The sequence below is a fragment of the Colossoma macropomum genome, unplaced genomic scaffold, assembly GCF_904425465.1.
Source record: "Colossoma macropomum unplaced genomic scaffold, Colossoma_macropomum, whole genome shotgun sequence".
Taxonomy (NCBI): Eukaryota; Metazoa; Chordata; class Actinopteri; order Characiformes; family Serrasalmidae; genus Colossoma; species Colossoma macropomum.
This window is the reverse complement of record NW_023494793.1, coordinates 7,224,029-7,243,074: the sequence shown is the minus strand read 5'-3', so window position 1 is coordinate 7,243,074 and position 19,046 is coordinate 7,224,029. Positions and strand designations below refer to the sequence as shown.

The following is a 19,046-nucleotide window of genomic DNA, read 5'->3' as shown; positions in this document are numbered from 1 at the left end:
TATTTTGAGTGGTAAAAATCAAAAGTTGGCCGAAAGCTAAACAGTGACTCAAGTTTTTTTTACTTCTCACAATACCAGATCATCTGTGCTGCAAGTCACTTCCAAACAAGCACAAAATTTGTCAGAAGGGGCAAACCAAGGAAAAATTCAGACTAAAAATCAGTTCTGAACCACAGAATAATTTGCATGTATTTCAATAGAAATGTACTAGAATATTATTCATACTTATTTAAACCACAAAAATACTGATTGGATTCTAAAGTCTATAAAAAACAAAAACAGATCTGATTTTGATTACTGATAGATTGTAGAATTTGATTGTGTCTGCAAATCAGACAGGCAATCTCTCACTGGTTTTATATAACATGTGAAACATCAGAGTTGAGTTTCACATAATTTATAACCATTTATTAAACATCATATTGCAATAAAACAAATCCAAACTAATACTTCAGTTTGCAGAAAAAACTTTTCTATACAGACCAAGTGGTCTAGAGTTACACGCTACTCTTCCAGCACAAGCCAGTTCATCTATGCTGCACACCTCTACATCACACCGCTTCATCAATGATCAGATCTATGCCATTTGATAATAGATAATTAAATAGATAACAGAGAATTTTACCAAAAAATGAACTCAGGCCACATAAAAAACAAATGCTGCGAATCAACCTGTCATTTTACATCTTTTCATCCAAGTCAGTGGATGGGTGTATTTTATGGTAAGGAAAATGTTGTATTCTTGAAATGTTAAAAAAACAGACAAATATATTGAAATCCTATTAGCACAGGTACTATATTTACCGATTTTTTTGAACCTCTAATATTTTGTGGTAACACCAACTCAAAACAACTTCCCTTTACCATGGTTTTCAGAAACTAGCAGGATCCCTGCCTTGCAGGGAGAGTATAGCGGCAGGCTATTTACTTTCACTGTGACTTTTAAAATAACATTGTAATCATACATGACTGAGTGATTACCATTGAATTTTATACTGAGGTGTACAACTAAAATCAGTCGCACAACTCTATCTGCTTTGTGCTTTCCCAGTAACAAGACTGGACAATCTTCGAGCCACCGCTGCTAAAGTCACCAGCCCCCACCTTTACTTCCTGTGCCATCCTCTCACCCATTTCCATCATAACAATATCCCCTCTATAACCATCCCCCAGCCCCTACCAATCCCACCCACCCACACACACGCTGCCTCTGCCACCTCCCATTCCCATCCTCATTTCTGCATTCCCTAAGCCCCCCTGCCTACCCATCCACATGACTACTCCACACACACACACACACACACACACACACACTCACACACACACACACACACACACACATACACATTTGTTTTTATACAATGTCAGGATGTGGGGTCATATGTCCCATATGTACACGTAACTGCCTATACACAATAATATTGCGTCCTGTTTTTATTACCTTTATATGTAACTATACATGATGGTAATATATTCAATACAAATAAGGTACATATTAACTGCCTATATGTAATAACAATGTCCTATACGTAGTGCATTATTATGTATTTATTAATTATTAATTAAGGATGTGCCGATATGGGATGCCAATATTCAATATTTTTAATGTACACATCTGCCAATGTTGATACATAAACATTTATAAAATGTTCAAACTGTAACAAACTGGAATGAATTAAATACACCTGGATTGGTATTATAGAAAAATGTAACATTTACCTGTAGAACCTGTTAAAAATGCAGCAAAATGAATAAACAAATGCAGTAAAATGAATAAATGTCTGATGAATTTTTAGCAAATATGAATATCTATTTTGGAAAAAAAATATTAGAATCCCAAATCTAAACCTAAACCTAACCATAACCTTATTAAACAAAAATAAATGGTTTTTGCCCTTCCAGTTTTAAGATATGAAAGATGTAGCTTTTTTACAGCACTTTACAAAGTCAGGATCATTTTGTTGTTGTGCTGACACTATAGTTATTTTTTGTCTACCAGGTTAGGACACTTTGTCCTGAAAATGTACAAAAACAAACACACATACATCTGCTTGTCCCTCTGTACTGAACCTTTAAAGCAAGCCCCCAACCCCCATCACTACCCTCACTCAAAACACCACTGGCAGTTTCTCCACTAACCACCGCCTCCCCCTCTCTTACTCCATACTCTGGTACTCCAATCAAACAAGGCCCAGTGCCAATAGTGAATAGGGATGTCAATTCCATATTTTTCTCCTTCTCTCTTTGCTTTGCTCCTCACCCTATATATCTTTCCCTCTTGCTCACTGTTTATGGATTCCCATGGTAACAGTAGACTGGGTGGAGGGGTTTAAAAGAACAGAGAGGCTCTAGAAAGTGAAGGACGTGTGGGTGTACACTGCTTCTGGAGGTGTACGGTGGGGGTAGAGAGAGGAAGATCGCAAAGGTGTAGCATGTGTAGCACACACACATTGTTAATTGTTGCAGTTCACCCCTGTACCCCACCCCAAACTGCCCTGCAGAGACTCGCCAAAGCCTTAAGGTAACATGAAAAACACGGCAGACTCTGAAGAACTCTCAGATGAAAACTGAATGTTGCCACATCAAGCTACCTCCAAAATATGACTGACAGTTCAATGACTCCGACAGCCAACTGATGAAACTCACGAGTGTGTATGTAACGATATCTACACGGGAAATTATTTGTCAATGGTTAAAAGATACCTGACAAAAACAAGTGCCTGAGATATATCAGAATATTTCACAATAAGTCTCTTAGGCAAAAAATACTGCTCTGGGTGATCAAAGAGGCTACTACCATCTACACCCTTTCCATCTTGTCAATCTGATAAAACTAAGCTTATAACACTCCAACCCACAGTTACAGGAGATCAGGCAAGCAAACTTTAAGTTCATCCTCCTTCAAATTCTGAAGCCTATCACTCTCAAAAATAAAGGTACCAAAAATGGTTATGTGGAGTGATACCATACAAGAACCACTTTAGGGTTCCTAAGGAACCTTTCAATTTATATCTCTTTAAGTAATCATTTTTCTAAATGAGGTGTGAAAGTGGGAAGAACCTTTAAAAAATTTGAAGAACCTCAATAAAATGTAAATATATCAATTAAAGAGTTCTCCTAGAAGTACGTCCAAGCCAAGAACCATTTGACTGAGGTATCTGGCATACTCTAAACACTGGTCATGTTACTGAAATTTTGATTCTGCCTAGAGAGCAAGCAGATGTCCCTGCTAGGCTAAAGACTAACCCCAAGAGGCTGGCTGTTCCTTCTATATAACTCTCTAATGACCACTCCCTCAATAACAAACTGGACCAATGTTACCTTAGACTGCAAATGACTACATAGTAGGAGATGACAAATTGCTGAAACATCCCCAACTCTGCCATTCGGCTAAACAGGATAACATGAGCACATTTCTGTGCTATAAGCATGCTGCATTCTTCACGAGGTTGTATAAAGGTACAACCTTGTTTCCAAAAAAGTTGGGATGCTGTGCAAAATGTTAATAACCATAGAGTGCAATTATGTACAAATCATTTAAACCCTATATTTAATTGAAAATAGTACAAAGTCAACATATCACATGTTGAAATTCGAAATGGGCATATATTTTTAAAAAACATTAAAACATCTCTCTTTCAACATTCATTATGTTGCCTTTCTACAGTTCTCAGTTAAATATAGGGTTTAAATGATCACATCATTGCAATCTGTTTTTTACTTATATTTTGCACAGCGTCCCTACTGTTTTTAGAAATGTGGTTGTATGAAGATGAAACAACTAATGCCTTAAGACAAATTTCAAGATGACTGGGCATATCTCCCCACTACTAGCCTGTTTCTAAACACCATCAAGTAGGTAACAATAAATTTCCAGAAATAAAATTAATATAAACATAAATAAAAATTCAAAATAATATTTAGGTATTTTCAAACCTAGTTTGTTTGCTGAACCAGTTTGAACCGTTTAGTCAACCTATCAACAATACTTTCTGCAGCTCATGTGACAAAATCAACGTGACAATGCTTCGCTATTGCTTGTCTGCCATTATTAGCAGCAGCTTCTGCTGCAAGAACGATTTGAGCGTCTGTCAAGAGTGAAATTATGGAGACAGTATAGCACTGATGAGCGCTGAGAAAAGAATGTTCTGGTGTTGTTTTATCGCATTTGGTGTGAACAACTGTAAAAATTCAGTTTACCAGCCAATATCAGAATATCAGAACCACAGTTCACCTGGAGACAGACCCACTAATTCTGGTAGATCACAATCCAGTTCTTTGGTGCAGAACAGAGCATGGGTGGAGTGTTCACACCTATCAAAATGAACCAAAGAAAGTTTGCTTTTTTTCACACCAAACGTCCTTAGATGGGAAAAGTTCCGACTTAAGCCCCTTCACCAATGCATTCTCATGCTCTCCTCCACTTCTGAACACACAATAACACACTAACACACACACACACACCCCTAAATACATGTATGTACAGGGTTAACCTCAAGGGAAATAGGGTTTCCTATGAAGTTTGTTTTGAGGCCTGATGTGCTTGGTGTTGGGTCTATTAGGTACCAAGTGGGGCATGGCATAATATAGGGACAGAGAGAGAGAGAGTGAGAAAGAGAGAGCGAGAGAGCGAGAGAGAGAGAGAGAGTAAGGGCAAAAGGGAGAACGAAAGAGAAAAGAGTGAGAGAAATAAAGAGGGCAATGCTAGAGGTACACAGCTGAGAAAGGTACTTTGAAGTAAAGGAATTCTGCATTCTGTGTGTGTGTGTGTGTGAGTGTGTGTGTGTGTGTGTGTGTGTGTGTGAGTGTGTGTGTAGACCCTCAGTAAGAGAGAGAAGAAGAAAGCCTATAGATGCACTGTGCAAAAGTGCTAGGACATGAAGGAGGGACATCAAGATCCAGCAATGGTCAAGCACGAAGACAGTGGAATGGGCTGAACAGATTTAGAGAAGAAGAAGGGAGCTTCTGGTAAATGGTTTAATGAGTTGAGAGAGGATTTAGCACAGAAGGCTGCTCTCCAGCTGCTTCTGGTCCGATAAAGTGGTGGGGGTGAGTAAGGGAGAGAGGGAAAGACTGACAGAGAGAAAGCAAGTAAAAGAAAATGAGTAGAAATCATGGTCTAGCAGTTTTGGGGCTTTTATGTGGGTCCACATTTCAATTTCTCACTCTCATAACTATACAACGTACATGTAAGTTTCATATTTATTACTGAATAATTTATGGTAGTTACAGAATAATTAACCTTGAGACTAAAATTTGAATAATAAGTCAAAGGTCCAATGGTTAAACTTTCTTTTACAGCACTGACCACTGCTACTCAGGTATTCAATGTCAAAATAACGACAAAAACTCAGTAAAGAAGTAAAGTAAAGATTTTGCAAGACTGTATGCACACCAATAATAAGAATATTCAGATCATAATTATATATCAGACCTTCTATTTACAAGCCCAAACGTGGAAGTGATTAAAAGTTTGGAATCTACACTCTCAGCAGAATTTCTCTGCTTGTTTCAATGAGCAATAAGTGAGAATTAATTCATCTGAAATTTATTGTGATGACTGCTCGAAAATTCATTGAAATTTTCCTTTCTAATAAATCCACAGTGATAAGTTATTAATTTACATGACAAATAATTTTAATTGACCTATTGGTCTACTACAGAAAGACAGAAACAGAGCCAGAGATGCACCCCTCTTTTTAATACATACATATATATATATATATATATATATATATATATATACATACACGCACACACACATATCGCACGCACACACATATCACAGCTGTCACACAAAAACCTTTTTTCTGCATCATTTAAAAAGTAGACTAACAGAAACAGAGTTACTTGTGAAAAAATCTTGTTATATTAACTTCCACTACAAGTTTTATATATATATATATATATATATATATATATATATACACACATACACAAATAAATATACATAGTCATAGTTTTGCTCCTCATCTCTCTTTCTCGAAAACAGTCTCTGTCTAGCACAGAGACTGCAGGAATCACATCCGACAAGCTTATGTTTTGATTTTTTTGCTGTATCACCCAGCTATATGTATGCATAGATAGACAAATAGATAGATAGATAGATAGATAGATAGATAGATGGACAGATAGATAGATAGATGGATGGGTGCTGCTTTTAATTTTTTGACATAATTTGAAATGTCACTGGATAAAAAATTCATGTTGAATGGACAAATAGAAAAACATCCTTTTAAATTAACCTCCACTAAAAGCTATGAATCTTTTTTTTTTTTTTTACAAAGTTTTCAGGTACAAGGTTTTTTGTCTGTCAGTGACAGTGACCCCCCAAGAAAGTTTCAGCATGTTTTTATTTAGGCTGGCAATAACTGCAAACTCTAAGGATTAATAAAGAATAAAAGCACAGGCTGTAAAAGTAATAATAGTTTATTATTTTAACAAAAATGTTAGATTACATGTGTCAAGTATTATGCTTAGCTAAAATTATGTCATAGGTGTATTTCTGGATCCTTTTTTATGAGAAATTACAAAAAGCTGATAAACACAAATGGAAGATTAAACACTAATATGTTGTAGATGTTGGACCACTTATAAGCAAGTCCTCAGCATAAAAATAGAAGTATGGAATTGTGTCGTGATGTGTACTGTGCCTTTAATTCATTTTTTTGTCCTGCGGGAGTGTTCATTCTTCATATCTCTCTCAGACACAGACCCACACATGCGCACAGAGTTACTTATTGATTTAATGCAGATTGCATGCATTGTTGTTTCAAAGGTAGTAGTGCACACTGTGCTCTCCTGGTAGCACTACGTACAATTTTAGAAAAAAAACCAACAGGTTTTAACAGCACTGCAGCTGTACTGCTCTGCAGTTATGGTGAGAGAGGAAAGGGAAGTGTGATTTACATGCAGTAATTCATCCAAGGACTGGGCGAAGTGGGGAATGTCCAAGCAGGTTTTGAAGAAGGGGGTTAGAAAACCTCCCCAAACAGTCACAATCTGGGTGTTCATTTGAGAATATAAGGAGGGTCGAATCTCCTTTAGCAATGGCAATGAGAAGTATTATTATTATTATTATTATTATTATTATCTTAGATTTTGTTTGTAGAGTAGCTTTGTTGAGCATCAATGAGCAAACAATCAATGAAACAAAATAGCACATGACACAAAAAGACAAAGCTACAGAGAAACAGCACCATAAACAGAAAAAGACTGAGGCTGGAGAAGCACCGAGCAAACCTAAAGCTGCTCAGGGTAGTTCTGGGAGAAGAGCAGTCATGGCTATATTAGAGTAGTTGATTTAGAGTGTGGGTGGCACATGGCACTGAACGACCTACCACTCAGGGAAGAAAGCCTAGTCTGAGGGGCTAAAGCACCCGAGGGCATGAGGAGGGCTTTCAAGGTGAAGGTGAAGGAGCTGAACTAGATGAGAGGGGGTTTAGCTCATGTGAGACTCTGACAGTGGTATAAAGCAGTCTGCACCGAATTTAAGAATAGATTTATTAGCCAGCGTAGCTGACTGAGAACAGAAGTTATATGCAAATGTATGTGGTCTTTAATTAGTGTGATTGCAGTAGCCGAGTTTTGAAAAAAATAAAAAAAACCATGCTGAGGGTTTTAGGTGGGGGACCAGTAAAAAGGGAAAGGAGTAACGGAGTGAGCAGAGCCCTAACCAAGGCGTGAACCTGTGCGTCAACATCTCTGGTGCTTAGCAGAGGGTGGAAGTGAGCAGTGCTGTAAAGATGAAAAAACACACTGATATAATATTAAATTATTTTAATTCTGAATTCATACTGGTCATCTAAACCGACCTAAAGCATGAAAGTGAAAGCAGAAAAAATGACTTCTTCAGAAGTACCACAACTTTCAGCCCAAGAACACAGTAGAGAGAAGAACATCACGCATGTCAACATATCTGAGGCCTAAGGAGTGAGAGGGAAACGACAGCGCTGAAGGAGACGGCAAACATGAAGTTCTCAAATTTCGTTCAAAGGTCAGCACAGAAATGCTCCCTCCATGTGCTTTGGCTTTAAGAAGCAGTAAGCAGGTATAGGTCTTACAGGGTTTACCCCGTCTACCCACAAGCTAACTGTGTCTCTACAGGTCTCCGAGAAAAACCCAAACACAGCCTGGATGCTAAAGCTCCTCGAGATGTTCGAGGTCAAACCGCAGCGGGCTGAGTTCGGTCTGTCAGAGGTTAACGTTAGCATTCGGTACGATACAGGCAGGAGGCTGCATCCCATTTCTTCATAATTAATGAAGGAAGGCAAAAAACACTGTTTATCACCTACCTTTCATTGTTAACAGGTCTAATCTTTTCGCTTGAATTCCTTTACCAAGCCGGTGAGAGCGCTTTAAACCCCGGGGCTTTTCCTCCCTCAGTGTCCCGGTGGTTCTAGTTCTGTTCTGAGCACTCGAGTCTCCCACTGGCACCGGAGGAGGGGGAGGGGGCGGGGCCAACACGGAGCTACGGCGCTGATTGACAGCTGTGACTCCACCTGCTTCCTCACCCACTCCGTCCCCTTTAACCCATTCAGGTCCCAAACTACATGTATTATGACGCCACGGAATAAGTTCCGATTAATCTAAAGTGATTAAGTATTGTAAACCTACACCTAACAACGAATAGACGGATTAGGATCTATTTGATTTTTTTGTATTATATATAATTTTCATACTTTCACAGTCAAACTTTTTAGTTTAAACAAATTGTGTTTAATAAAATACATTAAGTGATAAAAACCCGATTCGAATTTTAAGGTTTGTGCTCAGGTAATAGGTTAGTATTGTATACCTGCCTATGTGCCGAGAATTTTTCAGCACACTGAAGGCGGTAGATATATCAGTAGTCCATGTTGTGACCTAAACAGTAGATTTAATATGATGCAGTAAGTAATAAAACATCACTTTTTAGCCAAAAGAGACTGATTTGAAAAAAATCTTCAGATTTGTGCTAAAATCTTTTGCATTCCTGTCACTAGATTCAGAGAATTCTTTAGCACCTGAAGACAGTAGAATTATCTCATCGACGGGCATCTTTCAGAATAATCCAACACGATCACTGCTTTCCTCAACCTTGTTTCTTCATCCATTTAGATGTTGGATCTCGCTGAAAACTGCTCAAGCTCTTCTCCTAACTGCCTATGATGAATGTAGATGTTTGACACGCGCTCTGGACACCATATTGAGCAGGTAAACAGTGCCTCCTAGTGTTAATATCGTGAAATAGCCTGTTATTAGACATGTCCTGCTTAATGAACTAAAATCCAGCATCCTTTACACTAGTTAGATTCAATAATAAGTCAAGGCTATGCTTTAACTAGCAGTGAAAAACTGCAGTGTGTCTGGAAGGGGCAGATCAGTATAACAGGTCTCTATGCACAACTTAATAACAGTTAGGTGGCTTTTTGAAATCTCATTTCATACAGACACATGTCTAAGCTCTACAGAGAGAGGTATTTGTAATGAAATGCTATTCTAGGCACCCAGGTACATACTGTTGCTGAGGCAACCAAAGCTATAGGAGTTTACCTTGACAACCACATACTGCACATTACAGCCCCCATGCCTGTGCCATAATGTATAGAACTGTACAGCTTTTATATTCAAAAGCATTTTAGACACTCTGGCTACATATATAGGACTCAACTTGGCACCACATTGGAAGTGAGGAACTGTAATAAAATATGTAAACCTTTGTTCATGTGTAATATCACATACTATGCACAGACTATAAATGTCACTATTGTGCAAACAATAAAAATAAATGAATGTGACGCATGTATGTTACATCATGACGTTCAAACTACATGCAAAGTGTTTTTTGTTTTTCAAACAGTTAAACGAGAGCTCACGTCCACCAAGAGTACACTCCATAGAAAATGACTCTGGCCAAATGTACAACAATAAAGAAGGACTTCAAAGTAATGGTTCGGTGAAAAATCCAATTTACACAAGTGTCCACTTCAATTTGCTCCAGATGTAGTTAATTAGCCATGTCTGGTGTCCATGCTTGCATTTTTAGTTTAGTGCCAGAGTTATAAGGCTGTCAGGGACTCCATCTAGTCCATCTTTCCCCTTGCTTGTTTCTGCCCCAGTCTAGTCTGTTTTCTGTGTCATGTGCTTTTGTTTTCTTTGGTCACGTGCCTTTGTTTTTATTTTAGATATTGTCTCTTTCCTTGTCCTGCCTCCGTTATCATTACACAACTGATTTTAGTCTATTGCCCCACCATCTTTTACTGTTCTCAGGTGTCTCTGGTCAATAGGGTGTCCATATACACCCCCTTGTCTCCTTTGTTCTCTGGCCAGCATTTATGTATTCTGCCTAGCTTGTGTGGTTTGTAAATTATAGTTTTCATAGCTTGCTTTATTTTGCATCTTATATTTAGCGTTTAGTCTTGCACTTGCATCCTGTCACCTTGTCCGCCTTGCCAGTCCTGATGTTCCACTGGCTAATGTCGCTTACAAACACTCGTAGTCAATAATCACTCAAATCTTTGCTGTAAATACATCTCCAAAACATTTTATGCTCAAACCACATCCAGGTCTTCATTAAGGTCATGCAGAGTTGTCGATGTGGTTTAGGACACAGTATGACTTACTGAGATATAAATATAAACAAAACATCACTTTGTAGCTCAACACTATGACCATTTTATACATAGATGTGTTAGTGTTGTGCTGAATTCTGATTTCCTCTTAAATACATGTCATGTGAATATATGGATGCTACATTTCATTCAGGATCTCTATTGTTACTATTTATAAACATATATCTTTTGAAAATTGGACATTAATAGCTATTTATAAAATGAAAAAACAGAAATCATGAGTCCACATGCCTAAGTAATGCTTATAGTATAACGATCATACCTCACAGTAAGTCATATTGTGCGCTAATCCACACTGGCAAGTTTGTGTGTTCTTATGAAGTCTTAAATGCGGTTTGAGGAAAATTTTGGGCGACATACTTATGTAAAAGATTTGGGTGCCTATTGACTTCTAGTGTTTTTAGCAATGTTAGCCTCATAACTAAACTAAAGAAGCAAAATTTAAACACCAAACATGTCTTGGCTGATTGACAATATCTGGGGTACGTGGGCAGTTGCATACATCTGTGTTTACTGAAGCATTTCTTTACAATGTTCACTACAGTCAAATGCTAAGCATTTATTAGCTTTCTTGCAAGAAAAACTAGCATAGACCAGCATACCAAGTCACCCAGCAAAACTAGCTTATGTTGTGTTTTAGATGCTGGCATGCTGGTCAATAGCAATGGAAGCTGATATGCTAATCACCAGCAAAACCAGCATGTGTTGTTTTTTGGATGCTGATATGCTAGTCAACCAGCATGACCATGCAGGGTGACCAGCTAAACCAGCACCAGACCAGTATAAACCAGTATAGACCAGCTTAGACCAGCATGCATTCCATTTTTAGCAGGGCTGACACAATGCCAAAAACACAATTGCCAAAATGCCTGAATTATCATTTAACACATGAATATTCTACAATGCCTTGCAAATTCAGTGGATAAATTAATGGAATTGAACAGCTAGTGAAGTGACCTCAAAAAACACCAACCAACACATCTTAACCCTTAAATGCATATCTCTAGCTAGGGACCCATGACTGGTCCCCCACGCCCTACCCTCTCACCTTAACAATTCCTTTCAGATAAGTGACAAACAAAATAATAAAACATATATTTATTTTATTATTTTGTGATAGAAAATATTGTGATAGTTTTACACTGTTGTGGCCAATAATAAATTCATTCATTCATTCATTCATTCATTCATTCATTCATTCCTTCATTATCTTTAAACACTTAATCCAGCTTGGTTCATAGTGATAAATTCATGCATTTATTAATCATTCCATCTATTCTTAGTGTGCAATTATGTGTTTAAAAGAAATAAACAAAGTCTTTTTATAAAACTGTAATAAAGCTGTTTATTCCTCTGTTTGGTCAGTATATAGCACCACTCTGCTCTCACCTGCTCATTGGTGTTCATGCACTGCAGTTTCATCTGTTTCAGGTAGGTGGCAGTAAGAGGCATGTTGTAGTCGATGAGGTCCGGGACCAGAGAGGTGGGCCGGTCATTTTCTGTGGGAGTTAAATCTCTTTTAGTCTCTCAGCATTGTTGCTGCATTTACGTAAACATAATCACATACATCCGCTTACACAATCATACATATAAAGTGGTTTTATAAACAGTGCAAAAAATTATGTGTAGGCAAGTGAAATCACCTTAAACTTAATCAACTCATTAGTAGATCCTTTAAGTAAGACTATTATAAGATCCAACTTATTTCTAGACATTTTAGTTGACCCTCAGCATGTACACTATTTATTTTTCTCTCTTTCTTGAAATAGAAAAGTCTGATGAAGTATCCAAACACTGTTAAACTTTACAATGTACTGGTCGCTCCCCAGTCCATAGTGTATATGGACATTAAGCTGAAACACAGTTTGAATTCATTGTTACTGTGATGCCACAAAAACCTCTACATGTATACACTTAAGCAGCCTACAGCAATTTAGCTCCACCCATTCACAGTGAAGTTATAAGGTTTACATTTCCAAGGGCTAAACATGACATCGGATGCTCACTGGACTAAGCCTTTGTAAATGTCTATATTGGTTTATATTAAAAAAATTATTAGTTATTATGAAAGGCTTATGTAGCTGTTGTGTTGTGAACACTGCCCTTCAGTAAAGTGCTACTGATATTCAATAAAGTATGCACTCATTTGTTGCCCAAAATAAAATTCTCAGGCTATTTTCAAACATAAATGTAACTGTAAAAACTTTGGTGTATTGGTTTCATTGTCTATATTCCACTACAGTGTAAGTGATTCCTCCAGTTACATGTGTATTCAGTGTATTGTATCAGTGTACAACTGAATTAAATCATGCCCTAAGAATGCATGCTTGATTCGAATGTGTAGACCTATAAAATTTCCACATGAATTTAATGGTACATCAGCACAATTATTGCCAAGAGTAAATCAACTGAAATACAAAACTATATTTTAATCTATTTGTTGTATTTATTTTATTTTATTAATGTGGAAAATAAGTGCACACTTAAATCAAGTAAATTCAACACATTTGTTTTACAAATGTGGTGAAATTTAAAATTTTATAGCATACTGAGTCATTTCGTACAGAACCAAATTGAATTGTTGTGATGTCTGAGATGTACACCCCTAAACAGAGATGTATTATTCAATTGCTTTGTCAGAGCAAAACCTTGCATCTCCCAAAAAGGTTACTCTACAGGAGAAAGAAAAAAATTCCCAACTTTTAACATAAGTTAAATTAACAAGATTTAATTGGGCTGTTTCTGTTGGTTCGTTCATTATGAACACAATGTAAATGACAGGTAGCATAAAAAGACGAAAATGGAGATACAAGGTTTTGTTCCTTCAGAGACAATATGTAAATGATTATGAATATGTGCAGGTGGAACACTTGGGTTCAAGCACAAATTCAATATTTGTCCACTGGAGGGCGATGTTGAAAATCAATCCAGTACCAAAACTCCTATTGAAAATCCCTTGGGTCTTTGTTAAATCAAACACAATAAACACTGACTTGCCTTTGTTTCATACAGGTCTGTTGACTCTAAAGCTCCTTCTCACACTATTAAATAACAGGACAAAGCTGTGTAACAGTACAAAGAGTTTTTGGGGGCCAGATGGGGGAGTTGGGGTTAAACATGAGATGCAGAGGAGGATTTAACCTTAATTCATTAAAGAACCTCACTCAGTGCTTGTTTCACTTGAGCTATACTCAAAAATGACATCCTAGAAGATCCCTTCAGCAGCATCAGAGTGTCTGTTAAGGAACTTGACTAACAGAGTGAATTAGTCACTTACGTGACTAACAGCAGTCAGACGTCATGTCTTTGTGATGAAGTATCTAATGGGCTACCGACTGTAATAGACTGTATGTATTGTAGACCAGTATAATGAAATAATTATAATGAAATAATAAGGCTGGACCATATCTGCACAAAAACACCACACACCATATCAGGATATATACAATCCTGGGCAAAAAAATGAAGCTTTTGATGGTCTTACCAACAAATCATTAAAGAAACTGGTAAAGCAACTTAATATGGGACATCTGTCGATGTTTAAGTCTTGTGGCTTGCAGACAGCCTTTTACAGAAAGAAGAATCAGTATTCTTCCATTCAGCATTGCTGGTTTCAAACAGTTCAAAAATATTCCAAGCTAGTTTGTCTTTAATGTGAGACCAAATATTCTCTATAGGGTTTAAATCTGGAATCTGATCAGCCAAAACCATCAGTAAAAACCATTAGCATTTTGGGCTTGGCCCATTTTTTTGCCCAGGGGTGTACAGTCGCACGCAAAAGTTTGAACATCCCTAGTCAAATGATGTGGTTTGTTGATTTAAAGTAAAAATCAGCTAAAACATCCTCTATAGGAAACTTAAACATGCCGTTTTTTTCTGCAAATTTTAGTTTCTATTTATTTGCTGAGTTTAACATACTGGAAAAAATAAAATATAAATTATAAAATGCACTGTAACTTTTGCACAAGCCACATTTTATGTTTAATTTTTTTCCCAATATGTTAAATTCAGAAAATACTATTTTATCTTATTTCCACTTCAAATCAACAATACATGTCATTTGACCAGGGGTGCCCAAACTGTTGCATATGACTGTAAATAAATAAGATGTTAAAGGATGTATTTCATTATGGCTCCCTTCTTTCCTACAAGGAATTAAATATCGGTGTATTAGCAAGCAGATGTGTTGGCAGCAGACTGTGAACTGATGCCACGGCTCATCGCCTCAAGAAGCGATGTGTTTATATGGTTAGATAGAAGCTGAATGTATGATATGGTGTAATTATGTAACTGAATTATAGCTTTCTTGCATCAAACTTTCATTCATTTCTGCTCATCTCATGTGAGTGAAAGTCTCAAATATTCTATGTACAGCAAAATCATGGTTGTGAAGAATGCAGGAAAAGTACTTGTGTCTTAAATAAATTTGATATCATAAACATTATCACATAAATGTCCAGGAATTACACTATGAGGAAAAGCTAAAGCTTACTTTTGAATGTGTCAATCTTTCAATCTTTCTTTGCTTGGAGGTGTGAAAAAGGAGTCTGACCTTTGAACTCTGCAGTACTGGGGTTGATGTGCATCCTCTTCTGGCACTCCCCGCAGCTCATCAGAAAGCGGGTCACCGCCTCGCGGGGCAGGAAGGCATACGTCTCTGCAATCTGGCCACCAGGGAAAGAGAGAGAGAAGATAAGAAGAAGGAATCACAGGATCCCTTTTTCGAGGTATGGGTGTGCAATCAACCTATTCATGCTCCGCCCCCACGTGTAGTGGTGTGTACAGGTTTATGACTAATATCCACATACCCACAAGACTGATTTACTGTATAAACACCTAAACATGACCAGAGATACAACTGTGGCTTGGTATTTTTTGAGACTGAGCAAAGACTTCATATTCATCCAGTCACCTTTTTGTGTTGCAATAGTTTCTGCTGGCATGCTCTACGGTGCACCCATCAGGCTCCCCAGGATTTTGTGCCCACTTTTTGTGATTGTTGCCGCATTTTTAAAAATTTGCAGCAACATTTTTAAGTTGACTTTTTTGGGGGGAGGTTTGCAATATAGAAATTCTGAGTCTGACATTTACTTAACTGATTTTATATGTAGCCTACTTAATTGTACCTCTTATCCCTGTGTTTAGCCTACATGTATGTTGGTAAATGTTAGCCATGGCTTCACACTCACAAGCAAGACTTCTGCCTTAACGTGGCAAGAATAGCCTACGCTGACAGGAAAGGGACGTATGACTGACATGCGATATAACCAACAACAGACTGGTGTTTTAAAGTCAATCACATTCATTTTTGCCACAAAAAAAAATCAGCTTAGACCCAGAGCTCCTAATGTGGGCATGATGCTGTCTACAGACAGACACACAACTTCAGAGGTCTACGTTCTGTAAAGTTTGTCTAACCTGGTAACAGTAGAGATGGAGCATAAATAGATTGACTATTGAAAGCTGAACAGGAATTACAGTAAAACAAACTGCACACACTGCAGTATTTAATGTTACATAGAGCAGAAAAAAGAGGTTACATTTCCCGAACATTTACAGTATCTGTGTCCCCTGTCAAAAGACAGCTGCTTATCCTGTGCTAAAGCCTGGCCTCTCTCTCTCTCTCACTCTCTCTCTCTCTCTCTCTGTCTCCTCTCTCTCTCTATCTCTCTCTCTCGCTCTCTTCTTCTGCTGTTCTATGTGCGACCTTCACACAGACAGAAAGAGAGAGAGAGAGAGAGAGAGAGAGATAGAAGGAGCAGTAACAGCAGGCTCCTCCTGCCTTGGGCAGTGCAGAGGGAAAAGGCCACCCAGGGAAAAAACACACACACACACACGCACCTCCCAGAATGCCACAGTCACACACACCCCGCCCCTCGTGGCCTTGCTGTGTTGGCCGCGCTATGAGACCTGACAGCAGCTCTCTCCAGGGCAGAGGCTGAGGAGAGGAGGTGAACATAAGCCCCAGGGCAGGGTACAGACCCCTATCCAACCTCTCAAGTCCCCAAATCTCTCTCTCTCACACACACACACAACCGCATGGCTCACATTTACCCTCCTCAACTCTCTCCTGCTCAACTCTCTCCTCCTTTCTGAACCACATTAGGCCTGTACATTTTTCTTCTGTTGTGACAGGCATTGATCCGATCCCTTTCTCTAACACAAAGCCCTTCCTGAAAGTTCTGCTTAAAAGGGAATTCTATCGATTTTTCAAAATTTCTGCACAATTTAGTGGTTAAGAAGTAAACAAAGTCATTCAGAGTGGTTTGATGTAAAATGCTCTGTACTAAAGTCAGAATTGTTCACAGCCCTGGTGATAGGAACCAGACATCTGAAGAATTTAATGCCTCTAAAAGCTCCCTCACGGAGAGTTATTACATGAAATGGTTAGGAATACGCGGCCTGATGCTTGAAACATCGTTTCATAATAATTTTGAGAGAAACTTTTGGCCTAAAACCTTTTTAAAATCCATTCCTGGCAGAGAGGCTGTTGTGAGCAATCACAGTGTCAACAGAAAATATACTATTATTTATTTAGTTTTTTTAACCACTACTTTACCACTACCAACATTACACATTCAAACTCAGATGACACTGGCGGTTTTAGTGAATAAAATGGCTATGTTTGTATTGTAGACATTGTGACCTCTGGTTCCTATCACCATCACTTAATTAAAAAAAAAAAAACTGGAAGAATTCCCTTTTTAGTCAGGTCCGCATTCAACCTGCATTCCACCAGTCTTTATTTTAATTGTTTGCACCCTTGTGCTTTTGGAAAAATGCACTTAGACAAACACATAGGACCACCGCCATAGCACACAGATATGTAGAAGGGCTTGAGAAGTGTAGTATGAAGACTAATTAATATAAATAGCCCTTATACATCTGATAAAGCCTGACACATTTGTGTGTTCGCTCTAAATGGTTCTGCAGTTAGCACCCTCTGTCGTAAATGTTTGCACATGTCATGGGATATTAATCAAACTTATCTAGCAATTAGGCTAACTATCATGCACATGCATTCATTTAAAAAAAGTAGTATTTGAAGTCTATTATACAAAGCTATTGTATTATGTTATTCACGTGAAGTGTCACTTAAATGAGCCCCAGTTAATTTTTTTCTGTGTGTGGTCTCCACAAAGTAGCAATTAAAGAATAATACATATTCCAGTAAATTCATGAACTGCTTAATTTTTGTAATATAAACATAAACAAATGCCAGAAGCACATATTATTATAGTTTTGAATAACTACGCACTTTCCTAGTGTGTACGCTCACTTAATTTCTAAGCTATTTTGTTCTGGAACTGGGCCTGACTTGATTCCAGGACTAAACATGAGCTAGTAAAAGAGTCACTGCATTGACAGCCTTAAAGGAACAATTCAGTCACACATGCTAACGCAGCTACAAATACATATAAGCACCACCGTATTAAGAGGAATATGCAGTATGCAAATAATCATGCTAATTGCTGCATACTAGCCTGGTTAGCATGTTTGGTTGAAACGCTCCTTTAGACCTAAACTTGCTGTGATGGGTGGAGTGTAAGTACCTCTAAAACAGTTTGCACAGCCCATCTCAAAAGTGTCAAATAAATGCAGCTACATGATATACCCACAAGAGGGCAGAGTTCACAGACGCTGACAGGATGAGGAAATAGTGGGCCAATGGGACAAATCTCGAACTGCTGAAGTGTCTCAGTGTAAAATGTGTAAAAACATATCTGTGCTGATCCCATTCCTAAAATGTAAAAAGCAGAGCCACACAACTCACGTCTCAATCAGCCTCTCAGAGCTTAATAACTGTCACTTTCAAAATCGGCCCAAATCATACATGTTCATTTCAGCCAAGGATGCTAACATTAAAATTCTGAAACTCAGAATCTTGAAAATACTAAACATTGCTCAACTGCAGAGCTGTTAAAGTAAGACGAAAGGATTCAAAATAACAATGCTTCTCCTTTAACACCTCTGCACAGAGGTGGAGTTGGGGTAAACAACCTATCACCGTCAGTCACGGCTGATTACAGCCAATCAAAGCCTGTCCAACCACAGCAAATCACACCAATCACGGAGCATCTCTGCCAGTCACAGCTGATTTTAAAAGTCACAGCCAATCAGTGAGCACTCAGGGCAATAAGATAGCGGCTAGCGTCAGTGATGGACAGTTGAGCGGGTCTGTGTGGGACTCTGCGTGCCAAATGTCAAAAACAGACCTATCAGCCGGCTAATTGCTTTAATTAGGTGATTAGCAGAGATCTCGACGGGGGCTGGAACCTGACACCTGCTTTCACACACTGTGGGATCATAGCTCAGGGCCTGTACGTACCAGGCCTTTCTTAGAGTGCTTATCTGGTATGGGCCCATAGAAGTCACAGGGACATGAACGGCAGAAGATCTTGGATCTAAATACAGTTGTATGCAAATATTTGA

The 19,046-nt window shown here is 38.2% G+C and overlaps 1 protein-coding gene across 1 annotated transcript in view; it reads right to left on the bottom strand.

Moving 5' to 3' along the window:
* Positions 1 to 19,046, bottom strand: part of nol4la (nucleolar protein 4-like a) — a 68,587-nt gene that overhangs the window by 18,845 nt on the left and 30,696 nt on the right. Inside the window, exons 3-4 of the mRNA XM_036578314.1 lie at positions 15,166 to 15,277; positions 12,003 to 12,112 (exon numbers count right to left, since the gene is read on the bottom strand). Coding sequence (XP_036434207.1) covers positions 12,003 to 12,112; positions 15,166 to 15,277 — 222 coding nt within the window. The remainder of the gene's footprint in view (positions 1 to 12,002; positions 12,113 to 15,165; positions 15,278 to 19,046) is intronic.